The 21,692-nt window shown below is 46.9% G+C and overlaps 1 protein-coding gene across 1 annotated transcript in view; it reads left to right on the forward strand.

Moving 5' to 3' along the window:
- Window positions 1-19,475, forward strand: part of BCAS2 (BCAS2 pre-mRNA processing factor) — a 90,243-nt gene extending 70,768 nt beyond the window's left edge. The window contains exons 5-7 of the mRNA XM_086923289.1: window positions 4,177-4,227; window positions 11,200-11,280; window positions 18,982-19,475. Of these exons, the coding sequence (XP_086779415.1) occupies window positions 4,177-4,227; window positions 11,200-11,280; window positions 18,982-19,108 (259 nt within the window). The 3' untranslated portion in view covers window positions 19,109-19,475. The remainder of the gene's footprint in view (window positions 1-4,176; window positions 4,228-11,199; window positions 11,281-18,981) is intronic.
- Window positions 19,476-21,692: the final 2,217 nt, after the last annotated feature.

A 21,692-nucleotide genomic window follows, 5' to 3' on the forward strand; every position in this document is an offset into this window, starting at 1 on the left:
GAACCAACTATTTTGCTAATAACTTTGCTTTATATTGTATGTTAAATTAAAACCAAAGGGGATGATGAACAATGCAAGCACTCACCCCCAGTCAACAAAGTAAAACCAAAGTGACCGAAGTGAACTAAAGAATGATAATGGATTAAACCCAGATCAGTTGACCTGTGCTTGCAATGTTCAACACTCCGTCCATCATCCCTTTTGGTTTTGCTTTGTTTGCACTAAGTTGGCAGAGTATGCCCAGACGTGGGTCCCTTGCTCACTTTGTCACTGGATTCAAGCTAACCTGGCTGATGACTGCTGATTCGCCAGAAATCGGTCCCAGGATGCTTGTTTCCGGTCCAGAGAAGACATGGCTTGGCAGTTTGGGCTGGACTGTTCCCATGAGGCACAGGATCAGACTGATTTGCATATGGCCATGTCTGAACTGGGGTGGCGGAGTGAGCTAAAGAATGATTATGAATTAAACCCAGATCAGTTGACTGGGGGTGAGTGCTTGCAATGGTCAACATTCCATCCGTCACCCCCTTTTGGTTTTGCTTTATATTGTATGTTATGCAGGGCAGACTTAAATGAAGCTAGTACATATTTTTCCTACTGTGAATTTAACTTTGGCAAATCGGTGACAAGTGGAGAAGTGTGGCTCACTGGTTAGAGGAGGCAGACCTGGAAGCAGAGGTCAGCCCGGGACCAGGGTTCAATTCCCGGCTCGGCGGGGTCTTGAGTCCTAAAATGTCCACGGACTCGACAATTCTCCCTCCGGTGCCTACTCGATTCACGGGTTCACAGTCTGCGACTCTGGGCAATAGCTTGCTTAATCTCCACAACGGCCCCTCGCGGTGGGATGCCTGGCTTTCACCTTGTGGATACCCTGCCGGGGTTATCTCACAGGGGAATACCAGGACGGGTTCCCTAAGCAAGCGCTTAGATACCGGGTCGGTGATTTGCGCTATATAAAATACATGTACAAGTTCTACTCTGCAAAAGAAATAGAAAGGGTATCTGATTGGGTAAAGCCAAAGCTCCAATTTAGCTAAGAACAATCCACTAGCATTATATTAAAAACAAATGTGGATCTTTTAAAGTTTCCTGTCATTGCTTCCCTTTTTAACTCTTCCCCCGTTCCCTCTGTGCTATTAATCTGAACCCCTATTGTCCTAGTAGCCAGTGAAAAGACCATTGCCCTATTTTTGTCCATTTTAAAAATTATTTTCAATCTGATTGTGTAAAAGTGCATGTAAAAATGATTGCATGTAAAAATGATAACATGAGGAGTTTTATGCATGATGTAGGCAGTGAAGTGGGAATCTTTCAATGTATGAAGGTGGGGGTATAGGGGACTTTTTGTGGCATTGTTTTTTCTGCTTGAACATGTAATACCTTGAAAAAACAAGAGAAGAGGCGTTTGGCAAACAGGAATAGTCGCTTAATTCAACGATGCGGCTAGGAATATAAACACCGGCATAGGGCCTGTGGACCGTCTTAATTTAAATTCGGTCTAACAGACTTTTATACAGTTCATTAACTGCAATAAAATTGTTCTGGTGATCCTTTTTATGGTAAGCAATATGAAACTCTGCTTTAAAACCTTAAATTAATGTATTAGATGAGGAGTCTAGGTGGGCACAATGTGGCCAGTGGGTAATGTGTCCAGGTATCCGGCATGGGTAGCGCGTGATCATTGCGTGCACTGTGTCCTGATTGGCTGTGTTTCCCTAGCTTTGTGTGCCATCTGGTGTTTAGGGAACTCGCGCACCCCTCCGTGCATGTGGATGTTTTTTGGGAACAATCTCCCTGGACCATTGTGGTGTCGCTGCACCTATCTGTGGGATTGATCTAGGGTTTCCTGTTTGCATCTTTGTCTGCCAGCTGCTTGCCACCCCACCTGTGACCGGTCAGTCACCTCATGCGTGGATTTTAGGACCTACCTAACTACGTATTTCTGAGTCAGGAGTTGACTTCTAGTTCACAAAGGTGGAATTTTTCAATAAAGATGCAATTTCGTTTTTGTACATAAATGTATAGTTATTCATCTTGATCTACTTTTTTAATATTAAAATTTTTGCCAATTTTTTTAATACATGTTTTTATATGTAATGACATTTAACCCCTTCGGCGATGTGCACATTTTTGCCCTGTGCGGGCGATTTAAATACTGGGTGGGATTCGGATGGCCCCGGGCCGTCCTCTGCACATACCAACCGTGACACATGACGGCCATGGTTCGTCATGCACACCGAAGGGATTAAGAACACTGCAGTAGCCTCTTAATTATTTGAGTTCATTGGCAAACATAATTGAAGGTTCGAATTTTGATTTGAAGAGACAGGAGTGTTACTTTACAAACGTAAATTTGCAACTAAATTCATCTTTTTTTGATGCCTGCTTGGAATATGCAACGATTTGGGGCGGTTGCAATAGATCTCAGAGTGCAGACATCTCTTTCCCACCCTCGGGATGCTAAGAGATTTACTGCAACCTGGGGCTGGAGTAACTCTCCTTTCAGGATTGGACAGGGAATGGATCACCCCCACATTTGGTGTAGATTTATCGTAAGGGCTTTCTCCATGGGGAAAAACGTCTTCCTTGTAGACCAAGAGAAAGTGTTTTTACATGTTAGGCTCTTTTCTTCTGCTCACTTCAACTCCGCACAAGAGAACAGGCCCTGCAGTAAGAATCAACAGTCATTCCCAGTACAGACCTCGAAAAATCTACACTCCCATTCACAATTGCAATTAAAAGTTTATCAGGGGAGGTAAACTTTGGCTAGAAAGGAACAGGTGTTCTGTTCATTCAGAAAGTGAATGGGCAATAAAGATTACATTAAATCTTGTTTTTAGCTAGACACATTTGCTGTCTGTTCAAGGAAAGAGGTCAAATGTCAGTTTGTCTTTTAACTAATTGCTACCTGGAAAATTAGGTTTATTTTTGTCTCTTACTGGAGTCGGAGGTTATTGTCAAGTGAGCTGTCTGAGATTTCAGTTATTTTTCTCTAACACATAACATTTGAATAAATAGCCTGCAAATTAATATTACAAATATTTCAAAATATATATTGTAATTAAGAAGTATGATGCAAAGAAAGTTAAATAGGAGCAAAACAAACCAGAACACTTTACGTGGGGATGTGCAAATGTCACCTATTTGCAGAAACTCTATTTCCTAACACTATTGTATATAATTTTATCAGTAAAGCTGCATGTCAGTGGGAAAGTTTATGGTCATTTCAATGTAAAATCTGCTGATTACTAATGACCGTGTGCTGCCACGTTATGCTTTATTTATGTATTTATTAAGTGATAGTTTTTTTAACATGATTTGAGAAACATTCCATCCCCTGCCCAGATGAAAATGCTGTTAATGAACTAAGAGGCAAGTCTGGGGTCATGTGTATGCTATATGTGGCTAGATTTGTATTATATGTGGAAAAAAGTTTCTCAAAGCAAACATTAGAGTTGTTTGTACAAGACCTGCTGAACTCGCACATTTGAAGATGCTCTCATATGGGAGAATAAAAAGATGGTGGCTCAATGATTAAATTATTTGTCCACGATCAAATAATGTAACCTGTTTCTGGGTCAAGAGCATTACAAATAAGTCAAGTAGATTATTTAAGTCACTAGACCTGCAGGTCTAGTGACATTTTTATGATTTTCCGAGGCCTGATAGTAGTACAGCTCGAAGTGCTCACCTGGCACCAACCACTTTTCAGAGGTACTATTGGGAATATTGATAAATACCAAAAGATAGTTATTCTGCACCTGCATGTAGACTTTGAAGGTGTGTATTTACTACACAGTGTGTCTGTCCACTAAAGGTTCCCCTTTGCAGTAATTTGTTGTACTGGTTCAATTTATTATACTTGGTTTCTGTTCACCTGTTTTTTTTTTTGGGGTAAAAGTCTTTTTTTTCTATTGTGGAATTGACTTACTACATTAGTGTTTTAGGAGGTGTAAAATGCACAGCATAGTGTATTAGAACTGGTAGCGCTAAGAATTGTGCAATACATGTATAAATAATGCGATGTCATTCCAAGCGAGGAAAGCATATTTAAATATGGAGTTTGCTCTTGAATTACATGAACTCTTCATGTAAATATTTAAGTGACAAACGCTATGCATTTTAATGATTGAATTGGCTTGAGATTAATTTCACTTTTATTTTCCCATCTAATAGTAACTTGGTTCGTATGATAGAAAACTCCCAGAAGGAACTGCAGAAGCTGAGGTATGGTCCTAGTTCATATTAGCTAATACTGTGTCTAGAATGCAATGTTATGCAGGCTATAATTAAGTGCATTATATTGTATGAGACAGAATGACACTGCTTCTCTGGGAATACATTTTGTGTTGGTGGTTATGTTTAGCCCAGCCAAGTACTACACAACAAAAAAGTACAAAGTTCCCCAGAAAGAGTCAACTAAATGACTCCTATTAACCTCTCTCTCTCATGGGGGTAGAAATAAAAGTGAAAAGTGAACCCTTAGTCGGAATTTCAGGGATACCTCACACAAGACATCGGTTGGACAACTGTTGTCATCCCACCCGATGGTCGTCCAGCGTCATCATCGGTATCCTGCCCCTTCGACAAGCTGGCGGTGCAATGCCCGTCGGGCAGCACCAGGTGCTGCACTTTGGTGGAGTTCTTTTATTCCTTTGCCGTAGGGTGTGTGTGTGTGAGGGGCCTAAAAAAGTGCAATAGTGAGCGTGAGTGAAGTGAGTCTAAAAAAAGTCAGTGGAGTCCATTGGGTGAAATTTTAATAGCATGGCTCACTGCTTTATTAAAAATTAAGGGGTATTGAGGTGAGACAGTTAGGTATCCAACCTCATTCAACCCTTAGTGCAAGTGTGGTCGACATGTTTCTTGCCGCTAAGGCAATTCTTCAGGACCAAAAAAGTGCTCATATAATTGCTCAAAGATTTCTCAATAGTATGAGAAATCGAGGATACGACCTGGTTTAGTGTCGTAGGATCAAACCTCCATTGAGGACCTACCCAGAGATAGGAAGGAAACAAAAAGGAGGATCAGTCAATGACATGTCAATTGTCAGAGAGCAGTACAATGGTTAAAATAGGTGATATTCACAATGAGAGAGGAGGTAAGAAGGAAATGTTTAAACGAGGGGTTGCCCCGTTTAATATGTGATCAAGGTGTGTAGGAAGTCGGCATGCGTAATGTGTGCCCTAAAGTTGGCATGCACAATAATCATTATATCCGGTGTGCCGCAACAACCTGTGTTATGTGTAAAGGACACACAACAAAATTGTGAGTCTGTGTATCCGCACACACATGTTTAAACAAAGTTTGAAAATTCAGAGAAAGAGGACCAAATTGACACTCTAAAAATGCGGTAAAAGATTGCATCGCATCGATAAGGTAATGCTACCGATTCCAAATAACCAGGCATGCGAGGATGATGTCCACAGGAAAATCAAAGGATGGTAATCTTACCCGCAGTCCCCGGTAGGAGAACCCCTAGGCTGACCTGGTGGGGCCAGAACTGTATGTAAATTACCTAGGGACGAGTAAAGGTCGGAGAACAAGTTAGCGGTGAGGCTTACCATGTCGTGCCGCCTTAGGAATGGCCACGGCAGGCAGAGAGGAACCGTGGTATTCCTTGTTTTGGATCAAGTCACCTTACCTGGTAAGTTGCTGGCAGAGGGCATCTAGTCACCTACCCCACCCACGTCGAGATGATCGCAGGACAGCCGGAGTCGACGACGAGTGCAACCGGTGTTTAAAAAAGCCGGTAGAGCGGGAGCTCTCAAGGCGTGTCCAACGTGAGTTGCTAGGTTACTCGACGCGGGTGTGGAAAGTAAAGACGGCCCAGCCCTGTGGGGCTATGGTTATGGGCGCCATTTTGGAATGGGTTGATCATAGGTAAGAAGGCATCAGTAATTACTGTGGGGGGGACAATCAAGTCCACATATCGAGCTATCTGGCTAGCATCGTCCATGGCACCGCATCATTGAGGCCGAGCTCATCGGTATGCAAGCGATGCACCCATCTCTGTTCCAATCTGAAGAGGGCTTGTTGATTTTTGCCAGGGTGACATTCGAGGACAGTCCATCGTATGTTCTCAGGAGAGTGATTTAGTTCTCTGCAGTGCTCATAAAGTCTCGTGTGTGTCTTATGGCATCGAATGTTACTGTTGTGCTCTATGATGCGTTGTTTGACGGGGCGCATCGTCATTCCAATATAGAGCATTTGACATGGGCAGATAAGGACATAAATGCACCTAGCACTGTTACAGTTAGTGTGTCTGTTGAAGGTCCATGTAAAGTCTTTATCCAGTTTGATCGTTTTCCCCTGGATAGTTTGAGGGCACACGGTGCAGGAATCACAACGGTAATGTCCCGTGACTGGTGGAATGTCCCAAAGGGTCCTGGCCGGTTGGGTGCTTGATTTCTTCGGACGGGTATGGATCAATGTATCTTTCAAGTTTGCCGTTCTCTTGAATGCAAAACGTGGGCGTGACAGCTCCATCCCAGCAGAGTTTAGAATCCCCCAGTGTTGGTTCACAGTTTTTTTAAGGAGTGCCGAATGCTTGGTGAAGGATGTCCCACAGGTGATGGTGTTATCAGGTTCCTTCGGATGGACTTCAAGTAGAGCCTCTCTATTGTTGTTCAAAGCTCTTTTGAAAGATTTCTGTAACAGTCGTGTGGGGTATCCCCTATCCAGGAGTTTATGTTGCAGAAGACTTGCTTCTTGTTTGTAGTCTTTGACTGTGCTGCAGTTTCTCCGTAAGCGGAGGAATTGCCCGAAAGGCAGATTGTCCCTCAACGCTCTAGTGTGGTGACTGTTGTAGAGGAGTAAACTGTTTCTGTCCGTCTCCTTCTTGAAAAGGGTGGTGCTGATTGTTCCTGGATCCAGGCAGATCGTCAGATCTAGGAAAGGTATGGATGTATCAGAAATTGTGCCAGTAAATTTCAGGAAAGGGTTTTGTTGGTTTATCCACAAACAGAAGGCCTCGCAACTCGATCGATCTCCCTTCCAAAAGACAAAGATGTCGTCGATGTATCGACGCCAGAAGGTAAGATTGTCTCGAAACGGATTCTGTTCTGGGGGGTAGATATGGTTCTTTTCGAACGAGGCCATGTAGATACACACCAGGCTCGGCGCAAAAGTTGAACCCATCGAGGTTCCACTCACTTGATGGTACAGCTGGGATTCGTATCTAAAAAAGTTCTCTGTAAGTGCAATGTTTGCAAGCTCCATAATAAAGGCTATCGGTGTAGGGGATTGCCATTCCTCTTCCCTTAACAGTGATTCAACCACTTCAAGGGTAGCTTGCTGCGGGATGTTCGTGTATAACGCCTCGACATCGAGGGTAAGCAGAAGTTCAATGTCCTCTCTTCCGTCAATGTCTGCCAACAGACGAAGAACATCTCTAGTATCTTGTAAATAAGATGGAATTTGTCTAACTAGAGGTTGGAACAAAGCGTCACAAAACTGAGACAGAGGCTCCAATACTGATCCGATACCGGAGACAATGGGTCTACCCGGGACTGGGGAGACACCCTTATGTATTTTGGGAAGGGTGTAAAAATAAGGTGTAACAGGGTCCGCTGTAACCAGGAACTCTGCTTCCTTCCTACTTATCCACTCATTGGTCTCAGCCTCAATGACAAGACTCATGATGGTTGTGGTGAGCCGTCTAGTTGGATCTTCAGTGAGAAGTCTGTAGTGGGTTGTATTAGCCAGTTGCCGTCTGCATTCACGGTCATAATCCTCATAGTTCTGTATGACCGTGGCACCCCCTTTGTCCGCTTGCTTGATCACAATGGATTCATCCCTCCCCAGGCTAATGGAAGCCTGTCTTTCTGCGGTTGACAAATTGTGAAATGGGTTGGTGGTCGGTTTGTTCCGTAGGCTCCTGAGCACTGCTCGCTCAAACGTTAGAATTTCCGGTGGTACCATTCCATCAGTGGGTGTGAAGGTCGAGGGCTTCCTGAGACCTGTATCTTGACTCGGGAGTTCAGGTTGGTTCTCAAAGTAGGCCCGGAGGCGTATCTGCCTAAAGAATTGCTTCAATTCAATCATTTCCTGCAATGTATCCGGGATAGGAGTGGGAACAAACCCTAGCCCTTTTTCCAACACACTCTTTTCCGTTGGTGATAGAATCCTGTTCGATAAGTTCACGATCAGGCTCTCCTCCCTCTGGATGTTGTGCTCCTGGTTTCCATCGCAGTTGGTGTCGGTACTTGGTCCTGCCATTGCACGCCTTTGTTCCCGCCTCGCTTTCGCCCTCTTCCTCTGCCCCAACCTCTGCCTTGAAAAGGTGGCGGATTCAGGGGGTAGAATTGCGGGGGGCCTTGTGGGTAGAAAGGGTACTGCCACGATGGGGTCATATGGGGTGGTCCATGGAATACTGGACCTTGGTGGTAACGTTGTAGCCATGCACGTGGTGGTCTGGAATTCCTTGGAGGGTAACCCCCACTGGAATCACTGCTGGTCGACCCGCGTCTATTATCGTTACCCGAATTGTCGTCAGATGAGTAGGTGGTCTTTTTCCCTTTATAGTCATCTTTAAGGTAGGGATATACTTTTTCTTTTGCAAATTTGGCAATATCCTTCTCAAGTTTCGTGGTCTTTTGTTTTAGTAGAAATTCATGGTGGTCAGCCATTTCTTGATTGATCTCCGATAGTTTGGTAGTGAAAGCCGTTTTGTTGTTCTTCAAAATGGCATTTTTCATGGTAGCTTCTAGAGCTGTAATCTTATCTTGTAATGCATCGGAGAGGCGTTTCGCTGTTTGGCTGATCAGAAAGAGCAGATCCTTGGTGCACTTCCAAGACACTTGGCACCAATCTACTTTGAACGGTTTATCATCCAGGAACAGTCTAGGAATTATGTTAACAATCAGGACTTGCGGAGCTATATTACTTCGTAGATACTGCGTCATCATGATCCCATGGATCGTTATTCTAATCAATTCTTTCTTCATCTCCGTTAATGTTGCCCACTCATCAGAAGATGCTCCAGACGTGGAGGCAGGGGGGTTGGTAAGTATTGAAGGCGTTGTTCTTAATGCCTCCGCTATCGTGTCTTCATTGAAGCTAAGGCCCGGGACGTCCTCCATGTTGGTGATCGGAGGGAGCCAAGTACCATGCATCAGAGGTTAGACTAACACAGTTTCAGGCTGGTGTCCCTGTCACAGTGTTAAATACTGATATCACCAACAGTCTAGCTCCTAATGCTCTACAAGACACTACAGGTAGCTCTGAGGGCTGCTGCCCCTGGCAATAATGAGCCGGGCAAAGGGCAAATAGTCCAGTTAGTTCCGATGGCGACGGCCTGCCTGGACCAGTTAAGTTGTTACTTTGTATAGTTTCCGCTTTCAGTGACAAACAAATTAAGCTCCAAACTTCCATCACTCACTGCATGATTGCCAGCGTCACTGGAAGACATGAAATAAATTGGCTCTAGTCCCACTCTCAAATGAGTCCGGCGCCTTCTCTTTTTTGGGCTTGCAGTTGTTGATTGGGTTCTAACGTATTTAATTGTTTTGCCCTACTCTTTGTTGAGCCCCTCTACACACACACACACACACACACACATGCTCGCTTGCTCTTTCTTTCTCTCTTTCGCTCTCTCTCGCGCTCTCTTTCTCTCTCGCTCTCTTTCTCCCTCGCTCCCCCCCCCCCCCCCCCCCCCCCCCGGCATAGATTATGCCACATGTTTTTGACTGTCATTAAATACTTGTTATCCCGAGTCTGTTCCCGTAACATTGGGGTCCACATCTGGTCTGGGCCAGGGCACACTTTTGAAGTGTCACCAGCAGCCCTAATACTTGGACAGAGGCAGCGTTGCACCCAGATACTAAAACACAGAGCCAGCTGGCAACTCGAAGCATTTTAAACACACACAAGGTGATGAGAGGAATACTTGCAATCTTTCTAACCACTAGCAATCACTGAGTAGCATCCCAACCTATTGTTTTTTTTGCCCACCATGCTACTGCAGTTTGGACCCAGCCATATGCAAATCAGCATTGACCCTGCTACTTATGGGAACAGTCCAGCCAGAATGGTTGGGTCATCCGCAAACTGAAACACAAGCAACATAGAACTGGTTCGATCCTAATCAGGGCTCATCAGCCAGGAATAGCTTGGTTTCAGTGGCACACATGGTTTCACATGGTACGCACGTCTGGGCATACCCTTTCCACTTAGGGCGATTCATCAAATAAACAGAAGGTGATGAAGGGTATGTTTGCAGTTTGTCTAACCACTGCTAATCTCTTGGGTAGCAACATATCATGCTTTTGCCCACCATGCCCCCTCATTTTGAACCTCCGCTAAAAAGGAGGGTAAGGAAAATCTAAACTGATCTAAAATATAATGTTGATTTGTAGGCATAGGGGTAAAAAGCCTCAATGTTTTTTTAATGTGTGTTCGAACATTATGTAGTGCAATATACATAAAACTCATTGTGTCATTGACTTATTTCTGTAGTGTATACATGGTGTACACTACTACTTATGTTAGGAATTAAACTACTGGATAATTCCTTGAAGATTAGAGCATGGAGAAGGAATTGCGTTTTAAGCCCTCACATCTTGAAGCCCCACCTTCCTTGTTCAAAGGCTATTTGGGTCATAAATGCAGTTCATGGAAGCTTAACTTACGCTGGATGAGAAACCCGTTGCTTATCATTCATGCACATGACCCTCAGCAAGTTGATTGCAGTATAGTTTGTTTTCGGGGAGAAAATATAACCTTTTTGTTTGAGTGCACCATGAATGAAGTAGCTGTACCTTCGCCTGCCTTCCCTTGAACATATTCTAGTGCTCACCTTCAGACTTAATTCTCGTTTTGGGGTGAACCCTAAATATATTTTGGGGTCAAACTTCAATTGATTTTAAACCTTCATAGCTAGGTCAGGAATGTTTGGTACATAGGCAAAATACAAATGAACCTAAAACATATTCTTGAATTAAAGAAGTTCATTAAAAATCCTTTAAGGTGTCAGTGCCATGAAACAGTATGTTGTACGTGCGCTTTAGAAGTATCTTTAACATATGTTAATGTGAATGTTATCTTAACAAGGTGTATAAGTGTATAAGAATGTTATACAGTGCACAGTTGTAACAGTTTTGCCACATTATAGTATTTCTCCACATGATTTGTGCAGTATGCGTTTAAGCAAATGTTCCTGGTCGCAATGTTATTTTATTGAAATGGACTTTTGTTTTTCAGGAAGAATATTCAGGATCTTAATTGGCAACGAAAGAACATACAGCTAAATGCTGGAGCAAAACTTCGAGAAATGGAGTCCACGTAAGAACATTATATAAACTGATTTCTGTAATTTCTTTTCTTCTGTGCGAGACAAACTGGTCTTTTGAAATCTCACCTTATTGGTCTCCAGTTATATAAATGGCTGGTTTCATCCAACGCAAAACCAAAGGGGATGATGGACGGAGTGTTGAACATTGCAAGCACTCACCCTCAGTCAACTAATCTGGGTTTAATCCATCATCATTCTTTAGCTCACTCCGCCACCCCAGTTCAGAAATGGCTATATAAAAATCGGTCTGACCCTGTGCCTCATGGGACCAGTCCAGACCGCACTGCCAAGCCATGTCTTCCCTGGACCGGACTACATCCTCCTGGGGGACCTCAACTTCCACCTGGAGAACAACAACGACCGCAACACCAGCACCCTGCTCGACAACCTCGCCAACCTTGGACTGAAGCAACTGGTGAGCACCCCCACCCACCTCGCCGGACACACACTCGACGCCGTCTTCTCATCCAGCAAAGACATCGCCTTCAGCCACGCCACAGAACTCTACTGGACGGACCACAGCTGCGTACACTTCACCTTCAAGAGAACGACGATCCACCACCACCAGCAACAGGTTGCCCGTAGAAGCTGGAACAAGATCACAGCCGACCAGCTCGCCGCTTCCCTGAGCCAGCACCCTCCTGCCAGCTCAGTGAACCCCAGCCAGGCCGCCGACAACCTCACGAAGTGGATCAGCAACTGCGCGGACGAACTCGCCCCGCTGAGGACCCCGCCCAGCAGACCCGGCAGCAAGAAAGCCCCATGGTTCACCGACGAACTCAAGAGCTCCAAGAAGAACTGCCGAGCCCTCGAAAGTCTGGAGAAAGGAACCTACACCGGACAACAAGACCACCCTCAAACTCGCCACCCAGAAGCACCACCAACTGATCCGCACCGCCAAGAAATCTGCATTCAAGGACCGGCTGGACAACAACGCACACAACTGCAAGGAACTCTTCAACATCGTGAAAGAGCTCTCCAACCCCAACGCCGGAAACAACGACATCACCCCTTCGCAAGATCTCTGCAACTCCCTCGCCTTCTACTTCCACAACAAGATCGCGGACATACACAACAGCTTCTGCACTCAACCAACGAACACCACGACCACAGCAACGCCGCCCTCCGAGCCTGGACTCCGATCAGCACCGAAGACACCGTCCGCATGATGAACTCCGTCCACTCCGGATCTCCGACCGACCCCTGCCCTCACCACGTCTTCAACAAGGCCGACGCTGTCATCGCACCCCACCTGCGGGACATCATCAACACCTCCTTCGACACCGCCACCTTCCCCGAGAGCTGGAAGCACGCAGAACTCAGCGCTCTCCTCAAGAAACCTACAGCAGACCCCACCGAACTCAAGAATTACCGCCCAGTCTCGCTCCTCCCGTTTCCAGCCAAAGTCATAGAGAAGACCGTCAACAAACAGCTGGCCGCCTTCCTCGAGACGAACGGATCCCTCGACCCCTCGCAGTCCGGCTTCCGAGCCAACCACAGCACCGAGACCGCCCTCATCGCCGCCACCGACGACATCCGAGCCCTGATGGACAACGGAGAAACAGCGGCCCTCATCCTCCTAGATCCCTCCGCGGCCTTCGACACTGTCTGCCACCGCACCCTAGTGCAACGTCTCAGCAACGTCGGAATCCAGGAGAAGGCACTGGAATGGATCGTCTCCTTCCTCGACGGAAGAACACAGAGAGTCCGCCTACCACCGTACAAGTCAGAAGCCACCGAAGTCATCTGCGGCGTCCCTCAAGGATCCTCGCTGAGCCCTACCCTCTTCAACGTCTACATGAGCCCCCTCGCGGCCATCGCACGCCAACACAACCTCAACATAATCTCCTACGCCGACGACACCCAGCTGATCCTCTCCCTGACCAACGACCCCGCCGCCGCCAGAGCCAACCTGCACGAAGGGATGAAGGAGGTAGCCGAGTGGATGACGACCAGCCGCCTGAAACTGAACTCAGACAAGACGGAGGTCCTCATCCTGGGCTCCACGCCCACCGCCTGGGACGACTCCTGGTGGCCCCCCGCCCTGGGCACCACACCCAAACCGACTAACCACGCACGCAACCTGGGCTTCATCCTGGACTCTTCCCTCTCCATGACCAAGCAAGTCAACGCCGTCTCCTCGGCGTGCTTCAACATCCTGCGCATGCTACGGAAGATCTTCTGGTGGATCCCCACGGAGACCAGGAAGATCGTCACCCAGGCCCTCGTCACCAGCCGACTGGACTACGGCAACGCCCTCTACGCCGGAACCACCGCCAAGCTCCAGAAGAGACTTCAGCGGATCCAGAACGCTTCAGCCAGACTCATCTTCGACATCCCACGCAACAGCCACATCTCCGGACACCTGAGAGACCTGCACTGGCTCCCCGTCAATAAAAGAATCACCTTCCGTCTCCTCACCCACGCACACAAAGCCCTACACGATCAAGGCCCGAGCTACCTCAACAACTGAATCAACTTCTACGCCCCCAAACGCCACCTCCGATCAGCCAGCCACGCCCTCGCCGCCGTCCCACGCATCCGTAGAGCGACAACTGGAGGAAGGTCCTTCTCCTACCTGGCCGCCAAGACCTGGAACTCCCTCCCAACCGACCTGCGCCTGACCCAAGACCACCTCTCCTTCAGGAAGAAGCTCAAGACCTGGCTGTTCGAGCAGTAACGGCACCCCCCCCCACCCCCCCCCCCCCCCCCCCCACCCCCCACCCCCAAGCGCCTTGAGACCCTACGGGTAAGTAGTGCGCTCTATAAATGTCTTTGATTGATTGATTGATTGATTGGGACCGGTTAGGGGCTCACAGCCCTCATCAGCCAGGCTGTCTTGAATCCAGTGGCAAAATGCGCAAGGGACCCACGTCTGGGCATACCCTGCCAACTTAGGGCGAACAAAGCAAAACCAAAGGGGATGATGGACTGAGTGTTGAACATTGCAAGCACTCACCCCCAGTCAACTGTTCCGGGTTTAATCCATCATCATGTCTTCCCTGGACTGGAAACAAGCATTGTGGGACCGATTTTGGGCTCACAGCCCTCATCAGCCAGGCTATCTCGAATCCAACGTCTTGAAACCCAAATGTATGAAACCAGGTAGTGTGATGAACCGTACACTAATACAATTATTGGGCAACAGCACTGCACCTTGTGTTTGAGTCTTAAAGGGTAAATCTAGGATGTTTTCTTACCAAGAGATCACAAGGTATACCTATAGGTCACCTAGGGAATGGGGAGTAACATGTCTAATTGGTGTTACTTAACCAGTTTCCACATTGCAGTGCAGCTTGCTCCTGGGATAAACATCCATAGAAGCAAAACCATATATTTTGTACCAGACATCTCTATTTCAATCCAGGTTGATATCCTAGTAAAACTATTTGGGGAATAAGTGAAAATCGTTAACCTACACTTTCCACCCACGGCTGATCAAGTCCAGTTAAAAATTTGAATATGGAGCTAAGAAAGGCATAGCAGAAGACGACCTGAACATCCCCCGCCCTCTCCCCAGCCCCCAGTATATACACTGAAATCATCCAGTATATTTCTTAGAAATATTTCTCTTTAAATAGCAAGCAAGCTAACCATTTCAAGTGCATTGAATTTCTGAGCCATTAATGTACTCTGCTTTGCTAATTGCTGACAAATTGAACATTTTTGCAGTTAGTGAGACACTTTGGGTGAAAAATTTAAAAACTCATTGGAAGATGCAACATTGAGTGGCTGTAAAACCTAGCACAACAATGAATTTGCAAAAGTATTTGGACAGTTTGGAGACTAAATGGGCAGTAACTAGTGAGACTTGTATATATGTGTATATGTAACCTACTTGCTTTTGCCAATAGGTAGTTATAGTTGGGACCATGTATCCATAGAAACTGTGTTTTTTGACTTACCTTTATCTTTGGCGCCGTTCAATGATCTTCAAGAACGTTTCCAAAAAAAGTGCGGCAGTGATTCTAGTTGTGCATCGAAAGTTTCAGGGCTATCCTTCAAGTGGGGGCATGGACCCAGGGGTCAAAATAAGTGCTCGGAAGCATGTTTTGGAATGAACAAAGCTACAAAATCTACAATGATGAGGGCCTTCCTGGTCTAGCTAAACACCACCCATACAGAGAGGGCTAGCGGTTGCTTTTCTTATACCCTCGAGTTCAACACTGGTGTAAGATAGGCGACACGTGCCCATACTTTGTGTGTGAATATGTGTTCAGGATTGTGGATCGGTTAAAAATGTATGATTTTATTTCAAAAGTCAGAGGGCTGTATGCATGTAGGATTTTTATCAGTGAACCTCATGCAAGTTTTGAAGGAGTGAAACTGCTAGATGGGCGATGGGGTAAAAAGCTGTAGAGACTTTGAGTAGTGGGTGGGACTAGGAGGCAAGGACTGTGTTTTTAAAATTTTTTATTAAGGAAGTAGTGCCTCGACTACTTGGAGCACGGCTGTTTCAGTACTGCAGCATGGTGTGAACCCTGATTGATAGACTTGAAGGAGCGTATTCGTGCTGATACGTTCCTATTGCTGAGCGGTGACTGCCTTCTCAACGATTTTTCAATAGTGGGGGTGGGTGGTGGTTGGTTAAAGGGATGGACATCAAAGCAAAAACAACTGGTTCTTGTGTCGACTTTTTCAGCAGGTAAAGGATCTGTCTGATCTTGAAGCTGTCCGGGAAGGTACTCTGGATTAACAGCGCATTGACAATCTGTATAAAGGGTGTGAGAGCTTCTCCGTGCAGATTCTTGATGGTATGTGGAGGCTTTGAGTCTGTTCAGAATGTTGAAGGTGTTTTTGTGGGAGATGGTTTTGTGGTAGATGGTGTTGACGGATGGGCAGCTTGTGATGTGGTGCCTGGGTGTAGGGTATAGTGTGGGTAATGATGATGAATCTGATTTTAATGATTCTCTTCATGAAGAAGAGATGGATAGTGTTGTATATGTCAGCTGCCAGTGAGGTAGCAGGTTCTGAGATCGTGTTGGCACGCTATTTCACATCCTTAAAGAGCACTTTGCTTCTGTTGATTCTTTGTTGATTGTGGTCTAGGTAGGGTTAGCTGTGTTGATCACGGAACAATAGTTGGATCTGAGTGTTTTCAGAAGTGTAAGGTCCTCCTGACATTTTGATCTTCTCCATTTCTTTAACTCTGTATGGCGCGCTTGTTGTTGGTAAGTTATTGTGTGTACCAGGGTCACAGTAATCGAGGCTTGGAGGCACAGGTTTATATTAATTTGGTTAAACTATTCAATCAATCAATCAAAGACATTTATAGAGCGCACTACCTACCCGTAGGGTCTCAAGGCGCTAAGGGGGGCGGGGGGGGGGGGGGGGGTGCCGTTACTGCTCGAACAGCCAGGTCTTGAGCTTCTTCCTGAAGGCGAGGTGGTCTTGGGTCAGGCGCAGATCAGCCGGGAGGGAGTTCCAGGTCTTGGCGGCCAGGTAGGAGAAGGACCTTCCTCCTGTTGTCGCTCTGCGGATGCGTGGGGCGGCGGCGAGGGCGAGGCTGGCTGATCGGAGGTGGCGTTTGGGAGCGTGGAAGTTGATTCGGTTGTTGAGGTAGCTCGGGCCTTGATCGTGTAGGGCTTTGTGTGCGTGGGTGAGGAGCCGGAAGGTGATTCTTTTGTTGACGGGGAGCCAGTGCAGGTCTCTCAGGTGTCCGGAGATGTGGCTGTTTCGTGGGATGTCGAGGATGAGTCTGGCTGAGGCGTTCTGGATCCGCTGGAGTCTCTTGTGGAGCTTGGCGGTGGTTCCGGCGTAGAGGGCGTTGCCGTAGTCCAGTCGGCTGGTGACGAGGGCCTGGGTGACGGTCTTCCTGGTCTCCGTGGGGACCCACCAGAAGATCTTCCGAAGCATGCGCAGGATGTTGAAGCACGACGAGGAGACTGCGTTGACTTGACTGGTCATGGAGAGGGAGGAGTCCAGGTTGAAGCCCAGGTTGCGTGCATGGTTCGTCGGTTTGGGTGCGGTGCCCAGGGCGGGGGGCCATCAGGAGTCGGAGGGAGAGGAGCCCAGGATGAGGACCTCCGTCTTGTCTGAGTTCAGTTTCAGGCGGCTGGTCGTCATCCACTCGGCTACCTCTTTCATCCCTTCGTGCAGGTTGGCTCTGGCGGCGGCGGGGTCATTGGTCAGGGAGAGGATCAGCTGGGTGTCGTCGGCGTAGGAGATTATGTTGAGGTTGTGTTGGCGTGCGATGGCCGCGAGCGGGCTCATGTAGACGTTGAAGAGGGTAGGGCTCAGCGAGGATCCTTGAGGGACGCCGCAGATGACTTCGGTGGCCTCTGACTTGTACGGTGGTAGGCGGACTCTCTGCGTTCTTCCGTCGAGGAAGGAGACGATCCATTCCAGTGCCTTCTCCTGGATTCCGACGTTGCTGAGGCGCTGCACTAGGGTGCGGTGGCAGACCGTGTCGAAAGCTGCGGAGAGGTCTAGGAGGATGAGGGCCGCTGTTTCTCCGTTGTCCATCAGGGCTCGGATGTCGTCGGTGGCGGCGATGAGGGCGGTCTCGGTGCTGTGGTTGGCTCGGAAGCCGGACTGCGAGGGGTCGAGGGATCCGTTCGTCTCGAGGAAGGCGGCCAGCTGTTTGTTGACGGTCTTCTCGATGACTTTGGCTGGAAACGGGAGTAGCGAGATGGGGCGGTAATTCTTGAGTTCGGTGGGGTCTGCTGTGGGTTTCTTGAGTAGAGCGCTGAGTTCGGCGTGCTTCCAGCTCTCGGGGAAGGTGGCGGTGTCGAAGGAGGTGTTGATAATGTCCCGCAGGTGGGGTGCGATGATAGCGTCAGCTTTGTTGAAGACGTGGTGAGGGCAGGGGTCGGTCGGAGATCCGGAGTGGACGGAGTTCATCGCTCGGACGGTGTCTTCTGTGCTGATCGGAGTCCAGGCTCGGAGGGTGGTGGTGGGCGACGTTGCTGTGGTCGTGGCGTGGGTCGGTTGAGTGCTGAAGCTGTTGTGTATGTCCGCGATCTTGTTGTGGAAGTAGGAGGCGAGGGAGTTGCAGAGGTCTTGCGATGGGGTGATGTCGTTGTTTCCGGCGTTGGGGTTGGAGAGCTCTTTCACGATGTTGAAGAGTTCCTTGCAGTTGTGTGCGTTGTTGTCCAGTCGGTTCTTGAAAGCCGTTTTCTTGGCGGCGCGGATCAGTTGGTGGTGCTTCCGGGAGGCGAGCTTGAGGGTGGTCCTGTTGTCCGGTGTGGGCTCCTTTCTCCAGACTTTCTCGAGGGCTCTGCAGTTCTTCTTGGAGCTCCTGAGTTCGTCGGTGAACCATGGGGCCTTCTTGCTGCCGGGTCTGCTGGGCGGGGTCCTCAGTGGGGCGAGTTCGTCCGCGCAGTTGCTGATCCACTTCGTGAGGTTGTCGGCGGCCTGGCTATATTGACATATAGCAAACATAAGCCATTTAAACTCCAATATTTAGTCTGCCCAAACCACACATTCCCAGTGCTTTCTGATTTGAGACCACACTACATTTCTTTCTTTACTTCATTGTTTGACTGATGAATCTCTGCCATATCGTGTTGCAGTCATCTCTAACAGTTCTGCCCTAATGGTGTAATGGAGGGGTTATGGAAAGTACTTTGCCTCCCTAATTAGTTCCATTTAGTCTAGATGTTTACGACTTTGTTTACTTGTGAGTGAAAGGGGTTCCATGTGTGCTAACACCATTATGTGCAAATAATAAATTGCTCTCTTTCTTCTAGATGGGTTTCCCTTGTTAGCAAAAACTATGAGATCGAACGAGCAATTGTCCAGCTGGAAATTGACATCCATCATATAAAACAGCAGCAAGGAGATGAAAACAAAGAAAATATTAAGCAGGACAATTAACTTAATCTCTGGTATGGTCTTGACTGTCTTAATGCTGACCAGTACAACATAGAGGTGCTTTGAGAAGACATTCACAGTATGATGCAGCATCTTGAGCGTGGCAATACTCTAGACTGAATAGTTGGCTGCATGGTAGAGCACCAAGTTAAAGCCTGCAGATTTTCTCCTGTGGAAATAGCAATATGACTAGACAAACATCACTCTGCAGGGAAAGACAAGAGGTTTTTTTTGTTTTTTTAATTCACTGTGTGCATATGGTAATGGAATATTATTTTAAACTTTGCCTGATTTCAATGTTCGTAATAAAATCTGTAGATTTTTTTAACTTGAAGTACAAATTACAAAAATAAATGTTGTTCTTGCTCAGTCTTCTGGGTGTACCTGCTTTTACCCTGATTTAAGTCAAGAGTTACATTAACCCAGGGATATCACTTTAATTACCCTGTAGACAGTACTTCCTTCAAACCAGTGAAAGCTTATGGTTTATTATTTAGCCATTTTGTTACAGTGGTTGAAATTCGGGAATATAGTGCTTGTGGTGATGTTTTGTCAACCCTACTTTGAAAATACACTGGTGTCAGAAAATGTTTTGTAACACACTATTTTTATCACCAGAAAAGTCAGCTGTGTTTTAGCATCATATGTGGCTTGAGCCTAATTCTACACAAGTGTCCTAAAAGTATAGAAAACTGGAACATCCATTAAAATTTTTTGACAAACCTCTGTCATTGATACATGGATAACATTTTGTTTGTGGCATGTGTTGTGCTGTAGATACACATGCTTTTCATACTCCTGCCATCTAGTGCTGGGTCCGGATGTTTGCAAGTTGTTTTTCTTCGAAGAAGTCTTTTCCAGTCACGAGATAAGGTGACTCCTCCTTTCGGTGATAGTGCACATGGGCCTCGACTCCATTGTTAGATTGTTTTCTGTCCGCCATCAGGTTCGGACATGTATTGCAGCTCTCCGATTCTAAACCGTAAATCGTGATCCCTTTGGTGCGCATTTCACTCCACCCAGTATGTATTGTTTCGATTGCTCCCTTTACCATCAACATGTTGAAATTCAGAAAACTTTAATTATCCAGTTGTGAAACTCTAACTGCGGCATTCATCTATCTACTTCTACTTGAAAATCCATCGAGTCTTCTGCCATTTCGATTCCATCCTCTGCCATTCCAAATAAAAGAACTTTAACTATACCTCTTAGACCACATTCTACTCACAAAATAGGAGCATCTATGGCCTTTTTAGCCAATATTCCTATAGCCAACATATGTTAGGCAGCTACATGGTCCACACCACACATAATTACCAAACATTATTGTGTGGATGTATTAGGATGTCAACAAAAAATGTAACGGTACAAAAGGGGGTGGTGATGGACGGAGCATCTGAATCAAGTAAACACTCACACCCAGTCAAAAGATCTGGTTTTAATCCATCACCGTTCTTTAGCCCACTCTGCCACCCCAGTTCAGACATGGCTATATGCAAATCAGTCTGACCCTGTGCCTCGTGGGAACAGTCCAGCCCAAACTGCCAAGCCATGTCTTCCTTGGACCGGAAACAAGCTTCCGAGGACCGGTTTCTGGCATTCCAGCCATCCTCAGCCCGGCTTGCTTGAATCCAGTGGCAAAGTGAGCAAGGGACTCACGTCTGAGCATACCCTGCCACACTTATGGCGGCCAAAAGCGGTACAAAATGGGTTGGTGATGGACGGAGCATCTGAATCCATCAAACACTCACACCCAGTCAAAAGATCTGGGTTTAATCCATCACCGTTCTTTAGCCCACTCTGCCACCCCATTTCAGACATGACTATATGCAAATCAGTCTGACCCTGTGCCTCATGGGAACAGTCCAGCCCTAACTGCCAAGCCATGTCTTCCCTGGACCGGAAACAAGCTTCCGAGGACCGGTTTCTGGCATTCCAGCCGTCTTCAGCCCGGCTTGCTTGAATCCAGTGGCAAAGTGAGCAAGGGACTCACGTCTGAGCATACCCTGCCACACTTATGGCGGACAAAAGCGGTACAAAAGGGGGTGGTGGTGGACGGAGCATCTGAATCAATCAAACACTCACACCCAGTCAAAGGATTCTGTTACTTACCCTGTAAACATCTGTTCCTGGCTTATAGAGCTGTAGATTGACATGCACCCGCCCTCCTCCCCAGACACCTATGGTTGTTGTAGTTCTTATTGCTTACATTTTATACACATGGACATCTCTATACTACACTTACTTACTCCATTCTTACCCTCTTGCAGGAAAACAATCTAGCGAAGCCCATGCTCGCTGTCACCGAAAGGAGGAGTCACCTTACCTCGTGACTTGAAAAGACTTCTTCGAAGAAAAACAGCTTGCAAACATCCAGACCCAACACATGATGGCAGGAGTATGCAAAGCATGTGAATCTACAGCTCTACACGCCAAGAACAGATGCTTACAGGGTAAGTAATATAATCCTTAAAAGTGGCAAGTGTTGAGTTGACATTGAGAGTGCTTGTCCTTGCTCTGGAACTTGTTTAGTAATTTTTCTGTGCCCAGTGAGAGCTGATACTTGGATCGCGCGATCCCCCCCTTA

The sequence above is a fragment of the Lissotriton vulgaris genome, chromosome 5 (assembly GCF_964263255.1).
Source record: "Lissotriton vulgaris chromosome 5, aLisVul1.2, whole genome shotgun sequence".
Lineage (NCBI taxonomy): Eukaryota > Metazoa > Chordata > Amphibia > Caudata > Salamandridae > Lissotriton > Lissotriton vulgaris.